Source organism: Hetaerina americana, unplaced genomic scaffold (assembly GCF_022747635.1).
Source record: "Hetaerina americana unplaced genomic scaffold, ioHetAmer1.1.p SCAF_19, whole genome shotgun sequence".
Lineage (NCBI taxonomy): Eukaryota > Metazoa > Arthropoda > Insecta > Odonata > Calopterygidae > Hetaerina > Hetaerina americana.
In genome coordinates this window covers 6,768,432-6,776,256 of record NW_027286752.1, presented here as the reverse complement: position 1 = coordinate 6,776,256, position 7,825 = coordinate 6,768,432, and the positions used below count along the sequence as shown (strand labels likewise).

At 35.6% G+C, this 7,825-nt stretch overlaps 1 protein-coding gene across 1 annotated transcript in view; it reads right to left on the bottom strand.

The window, feature by feature from the left end:
- Window positions 1–222: 222 nt before the first annotated feature.
- Window positions 223–7,825, bottom strand: part of sfl (N-deacetylase and N-sulfotransferase sfl) — a 622,535-nt gene continuing 614,932 nt past the window's right edge. The window contains exons 17-19 of the mRNA XM_071584433.1: window positions 6,892–7,068; window positions 4,937–5,057; window positions 223–2,225 (exon numbers count right to left, since the gene is read on the bottom strand). Coding sequence (XP_071440534.1) covers window positions 2,112–2,225; window positions 4,937–5,057; window positions 6,892–7,068 — 412 coding nt within the window. The 3' untranslated portion in view covers window positions 223–2,111. The remainder of the gene's footprint in view (window positions 2,226–4,936; window positions 5,058–6,891; window positions 7,069–7,825) is intronic.

Sequence of the window (7,825 nt, the reverse complement as noted above, 5' to 3'; positions counted from 1 at the left end):
TAGCATCCCAATAATTTGGAGAAAAGGGTTCAAGATTCCTAGCCGGGTAGCAAATTGCGCAGGGGATAACATTTTTTGTTAACTCTCAAGAAGCTCTCTCTTGAAAATAAAGGTGAACGCCTGTGGCTTATGCCTTTGGTCCATTTGCATCTCTGCGAGAGGTTGTTGAGTACAGCCACAAATTTCAAAGGTTAAATGAAAAACGGGAGCGAAAAAAATACCTTTCCAATGCTAGCCGCTTTATTTGATACATCACGTGATGGAGGTACTGCTTTCTCCTTCTCCTAATGATATTGAAGTGGGTCAGATTCAAATGAATGGCAGGTCACCCACCCAACTGGACCACTCACTCTTACTCTCCTCTATGCCAGTTATTGTCAGAGGTGCATGTGTGTGCTTATTATATTTATACTTTCATTCCAGTTTACTTTTCAGCAAGTAAGTACCACAAAAAGGATTACACATCTTCATGCCCATGATTTTACTTCAGCCTCAAATGCAAATGTGGATTTGGACACATGCTGAATATATATTGCACAAAGAGTTAAGAGCAGGGAGAAATGGAGAAAAAATTAAGGCTACGCAAGAAATTTAGTACTGCTTTTGCAAGAACTTAAAAGAGAGATGACAACTTTGATACATTATTACACACACATATTTAGCACTAGGGATTTTTAATGCTATTTTTCTTATTGAAATAGGCACCAAGTACAGCAATGGAATGCTAAAACAAATATCGTCTTTCAATGCATTCCTTTAGTAATGGGCAAATCAGAGTTAAGAGAGAGACTGAGTGAGTGGTAGACTTAAAAAAGATTAAATAAGCTTATTTTTTTTGTACAATGACTGGAAAAGTAACAACAGAGTTATGAGAATTATGACTTCCATTAACAACACACAGAAATTATAACCACTTATAAAACAAGTATGGTTATTTTTTCATTTGGGCCAAGGGAAAAGAATTTTCACATCGCTGATTCTCTTAAAACATATATGGTCCTCCTGTTCCTAAGACAATCACAACAGTAAATCACTCACCACTTGAACCACCTCGATGCTCAATTTTGTGGCTTTGAGTCAAACAAGTGCCATCTCTTGTATCACAATCATTTTGGCACATGCAAACACACATCCCTGTCAGTAAAAAAAAGGGAATGCTTATCCCAAAACTGGACCATTGTATTTCTTTTAACTTTTATGCAACTATCAATTCATTGGACTAGTGAAGCTGCCACTAATACTCCCTCCAATTTACATTTTTTTTACTATGAGCATTAATCCAGCTTCATCTAAAAGATTCACCACCACACTCGCCCAGCACACAATGTGATTCACTACTTCTTCCATCCATTTGATACACACTGAAGCTGCACATCATTCATCCAAGATTCAAGATTTTTTGACACACTTGAAGGTGATTAACTAGAGCACTACAATTTACCACACACAGCCAACAATTAGCAGCCCCATTTTGCACAGAGTTTCATCCAAAAAAGATATCAAGAAGTAAACAGAGGCTGTTAGCTTGAATATTAAGGCTGATGACACTCAGGTATGATCAGGTATAGGTAAATTAGTTTCTTCACTTCACATACTGTATTGATTGAGCCAGTTGAACGACTAGTTCATGACTTAACTTCTTAAGTTTGAGGTTGCGTGTAGAAAAAAACAGTCCTGACTAGTTGATGAAAAAAACTATGCATGTGGACAAATGGAATTTCTGAGACACTCAGATGCAGGCTAGAGTAAAAATAATACAATAAAAAAACAATGCCTATTAAAAATAATCTCTGGGCTAGTCATTAACTTAAAAGTTTGATTTATTTTAATTCGAGTATCCCAATAAAGTTGCATCAAAATGAAGTGAAAACCCATTTCTTCAACATGCATGCTCTCTGCAAGGTTGTTCAAATTCAGCAATAGTCTATGACACTGTAAAATGCCATAAAAATGACCTGAGACATGGAAAATAATCTGAGGAGGGGTTTTGATTGCTTAAATATTGCCTCTTTATGAAGACCTCAAAAGCATCAAATTCTGCAGCAAACCACTCTTATTTTCAGCAAAACATGTCTACCAACAGGGAACACTGAAAGGGATTTCCTAGAGATTCAAGCTGCCACAACTGTGTCACTGAGGTCATCTTTCAACCACTGAGGAACGTGTCTTCCGCCCAGACGCTTGAGGAGTTTTACAAGGGCAGTGTTGTGGGAGAGGTAGTAACGCTGCAAGAAAAAAGGAGAATAGTAACGTCAGAGAGATGATAAATCAGTAAGTAAGCAACACTATCATCAAGAACCAGAGGCTGAAGGTTGGCAGCATGAGTAAATTATGTTTATATATATTTTAAAACTATTTAAATGAAAATCAATGCATTATATTTTGCACAGGCACAAGAAATTTGTAAACAAGCACTAAAATTATCGATATAGTTTCACTAAGAGGGTAAAGAAAGAAGCTTTTCACAGATAGCTTCACTAACTAATGCTATCATTATTATTAGAAGCCTCTAACAAATAGCAGAACTATTTAGTCTTCAGGGAAAGGCAATTTAGTGTTAGGCAGGACATCATAAAGAGCATAAAAATGGTGTTGAAGGAGACTCAACATTGCCATTAGCCTTCTTTTGATGAATGACATTGAGTTCACAGTTGAAAATTCCATCCAAGGGTAACAAATTTATCTTTTGATGTACTGCCCCTTAATAAACACAATCATATCTTCTCATTAGAATGCACATGAATTATTTTGAACAGCACAATACTTGGCTTTGCAAAGGATAAACAGGTGTGAAAAACCTACCAGAAAAAATTGCAAGTCAAATGGTTATTAAATTTAGAACATTTAAATTTTAAACACCCCCTAATTAAATGTAGAACACAATGGGTTTGTTTTTTTCCCAATGCTATTTCTAAGAAGTGTTACATCGTGTTCTTCATTCAATGATCATTTAATTTATATAAATTTTCACAAATTTGAGCCAATAGCCGGTGAACTTCCAATACATACCCTCCCCCTCCCCTAGACAACTAATAGGCTGCTACACTTAAACTCTACTTACCCCCTCTCCCTTACTTCCCCTACCATACCCCCTTTCCTCTCCCTTACTCCCTTCTTGGAGCCAGACTATGTAAGATGAAAAAATGTTGACGTATGCTACCTGATGATGACGCACAGCATCAAAACCATGGTTGTGAAGTATTGAATCTTTATTGTAGAAGAGTTAAGTTTCTTTTTACCCTCATAATGAAGGAATTCCACAAGTTAAACCTGGAACTGTTATGTTCATTAAATTTAGACTGAAAACTTAATATAAAGGAAAAATCTCAAATAAATATGAAGGAAAATGAAACAAATATCTCTATCATTGAGGGTTAAGGTTCAAAGATACTTAAAATGCAAAGGTCAACATCTATAAATTTACAGATATCTTTTTAAGTCAAAAGTTTTGTGAAATCAGGTCATGACCAACACCATTAAAATGAGCAGATACTCGGAACATTATCTGAGTGGGGGTATGAGCAGTTAAAGAATTGCTCCCTAGGAAGTTCTCAGAACTGTCTCATTCTGCAGCACACTGCTTTTTATCAGAGAGATATTTAACATCAGAGAATGCTGAGAGATTTCTCAGAAATTCTGGATACCAAATCTGTTTTATTGACATTATCTTTCAACCATTGAGGAACATGCCTTCCATCCAGATGCTTCAGTCTCCATACTTGGTGGTTTATTACCAATAAGCAAATGAGAAAAATAAACATCACAAATATTGAATGAATATTTTTTCACCATTGTCAAAGGGAACATCAATTTATATGCTTAGAATTCATGCAGGTGTAATCACATGAGTCAAACCACAGAGTTCATTAATTTAGATTTTAGACCAAAAATATATTCTTTGTATAAGCCATTCTATTTCAAAATAAAGAACTAGAGCATTAATGGGAGAGTGAGTGTAAAGAGAGGATGAGATATTTGTTGAAAATTTTACTACAACCTGGATTGTACATAACATACACTGGCCTGTAAATTTTTTACATTCCTTAATAGCTTAAAACTGACCTCACTCCTTAATTTATTGGAATAAAATTTGTAAAAAATTTAAATCTGAGAATTAATATTTATGATGCTTATGTTATATCATCCAGCTAACAGGGTTGCAAAGGAGACCATGCGTGGCACCGAATTACCCACGGGTAGTGTGATGCTGAATCATATTGCAGTTCGAATCCCACCATTTGAGCCAAAAAAGTCTCCTCTATGGTTTGTTCAGCTGGAAGGTCAATTTAATCTATGCAGAATTATGAAAGATGATGTGAAATTTCGGTATGCCATTTCACAGTTCAAAAATTTATAAGCCTTGAAAGTGGAAGATATAATTATTGAGCCATCCTCGAAAGGAAGAAGGTGTGACAAGGTCAAAGGAGATCTCATGCCATGACTCTCAGCCTCCGAGCACCAGAACACCTTTGCACTTCCTGTGGCAATTGCAGTCCCTGGGCAGGCCCAACATACCCAAGGACCGCTTAGAAATTGCTGTGAATGGACCACTCGCCAGAATCCATGCTGGCAACCCAAAGGTATAAGAAATTAGAGAAGCCCTTCCAGCAGATAAGGTCAATGAAGTCACCCCAAGAAATATTCATGAGGAAGCCAACATTAAAACTCTTCAAGAAACCTGATCAGCAGAGACCACATTCTTGCTGTGTGATGAATGTGATATTCATCGCATTTCAGGAAAGGAAAACATAGTGACTAAAACATAGGTATTAAAAGTCTATGGCAGCAGAACTGAATGCATACCAAAAATAGTTAAAGAAAATTGATTCAGTTCTCTAATAGGTTTTATAAATAAGAAGACTTAAAAAGTAAGTTATATTCTCAATTTTAGAAGAAAGTAGGCTCTGTTTAAAAATATCATTTGTGGCATACAAACCTGAAGCAATTTATAGGCTCGTTCATCCATTGGGGGATACTGCCTGCCCTTGCTCCTTCCTAAGCATTTTGTGTGATCTCCATTTGTCACTTGGCAGAAGAAACCCTTCTTTGGATCATACCTGGTATAAATAAAGAATCAAATTTGGTTTTTACTGACTGATGGGATGTGATGCCACAAGCAACATCCAAAGTCATTGGCAATTTAAAAAAATGTTTTACATATTCTGTATAAATTAAATACTTCTACTTTTGTAAAAAGATATTTGAACTAAAAATTTTATGCATACCTTGTATGTAAATATTTTATATCATAAGCATAAATATTTTAACATGAAATTTATAATAGCAATACGTGATCAGGGTTCATAACTAGGATATTTTCCAATTGGATACTAATATTTTACTCACTGACAATGCCAATGGTATATAGGGGTTTTCTAACTGAATTTAACATATATTGCATGCATCAAACCTACATGCTTAGTTTTCCTACATCTAAACATTCAGAGTCTAAGAATTAAATTTAATTAACTTTGAATTTATCACTGAAAATTATAAACATGCCATCCTCTCTATATGGGAGCACTGGCTCAATGAGGATAAGTGCAATCTATACAACATTCGTGGCTATAAATGTTTACTTACAACTATATAGCTAAAATAAATGGTGGTTTTTACATCCATCTTGATGCCAAGCATCAATAAAAAGAGATGGATGCACTTCAATTTTGCATTGAAATGCATTTTAATCGTGTATCAAAGCTCATCAAGGAACTTAATTTAGTTTTTGTTGAAATGTAATGAAATAATTGACTTTGTAATTCCACCTTTTTTCCACCTTTGTAATTCCAATTTTTACCCCTCCGACCTCCCTCTCTGACCAACCCCCCCCCCTCCTATGATCAGAAGGTATATATAGCCAGCGTGCTTCTATGAGGACCACCTGATGATGACGTTCAACGTCGAAACCTGGGTCGTGTGTTTTTAAATAAAGTGTGTGGAATTACAAAGTCAATTATTTCATTACATTTCAATATGTTATGCAAATTCCACAAAGTTACGCCTGAGACAACAAATTTTAGTTTTTGTTTTTAGCATTGTTCACCTAATTGGAATCTGAATCTATTCTGGCAGAAATTTGAACGATGGAGCCTGATTACTCATTAAATAATTCAAATCCGTTGAATTTTTGCATATTTCAACCTACTTGTAAGCTTTCTTGTTTAGACAATCTCGTTACTAATTCAGAAACGTCATTATAAATGAACCCAACCAGGGTTCGATGTATATCTGATCATCTTTCAGTCACCATTTCAATAAAATTTAACTGTAATTGATACTTAAATATAGACGGTGGTAAAAAAACCCATAAGGTAAGGCTGACTAATGAGAATGTTGTCCCTCAATTTCAATATGTTGAGCTAAGTATGGGCAGGGAAAATTATCTCACATGTGCAAATGGTGACTTAAATTTCTATTACCTCTACCAGTAATTGATGAATATTTTCCTCTGAAACCCAAGGAGAGCAATTGCAAAGGTTTTAGAAATTACAAAACAACATAAAGTTTCCAATACAGAACTTGATGAACTAAAAGTATGAATGAATTATTACATTAACCTTATTTGGAGATCAATGGTAAGTATTCTCATTGGTCAAAATGCATATACAGATTGTTATAGATAACTTAATGGCTGGTTTGGTGGATTGGCACCCATTTCTTTAATTACTTATCAAGTTTTAATAAAAAAAATACTATTAAGTTAGCCCTAATAATAAGCTTGATTTTCATTCAAATTCTGAGCATGGTGCTAAACAACTGATCTGCCAAAGCATCTTCAAAGATACAACTACTGCAGCTGTTACCAACAAACTCCACAGTTTTGCAACTTTCCCCCAAAAATGAAAATTCCTAAACTAGCAATGTAATCATTTACATAACTCTAATATTTACCTGAGATGAGCTGAGTAGTCAAAAGGTGGAATAATCTTCAAGAAGCGCTGAAGGTCATTCATGACTTCCACCGGATTGGAGCGCAGCGTGTCTCCATCAATTATGTGTAGTTGCTGTGGTTGGAAGTATGACAACCATCTTTCAAGGTGCTGTGAATATTTGCCAGGATTCAAACACCTATGGAATATCAAGAAAATAAGAACTTACTCAACAAACAGAATTTTTAATAAAACTGTATAAAATAGGACGGTTCAAGCATCAACACTGAAGCCTTCTATTGCAGCCAAATTGGAGCAATGTATAAGAAGAGACTCTTTCCAGGCAAGGCACCTTGGAACAATCCATCCATTACAACACTATTATCTATAACACGTGTGTACTATTTGAGCAAAAATGGAATCTATGCATACTGAGAGACTAAGGTTAAATAAAAAAAAGCTTAGGGAAAGTGGGCAGGGGAGTCAGCCCTCATTATGCACCAGTTGTTCATGTGTGCACCTCTGGACATAGTTTGAGCAAATGATATAGAGTGGTGGGAGAAACATGTACCTCCAATTTTCTCAAAATTAAAAGCAAACAGGCTGCCATACATCATATTTTTGTTGAATGTTTTTAAGAATATAGTTGTATTTCATAGCTTTATGAGATTCAATTCTGTGGTTCAATTATTTTCCCAAATTGCTCCAAGCAACTTGAGGATATTCCATAATCTCAAATGCCATTACTTCCTACCCTCATTTTTTTTATTATTTGATCCTGCAATAGGTTGTTATTTTTACTTGCAGGAACCAAGTAGAAGTAGTTTTTAGGGGAGGCGACCGACAACTGAGGTCATTTGTGCCATAGGGGATGGACAGGAAAGGATGAAGAGTGGAGAGAAACCCGGCGTCGGCATTAGCCTACTCTTTACCAAAGGCACCAAGGGGTCCCCAGT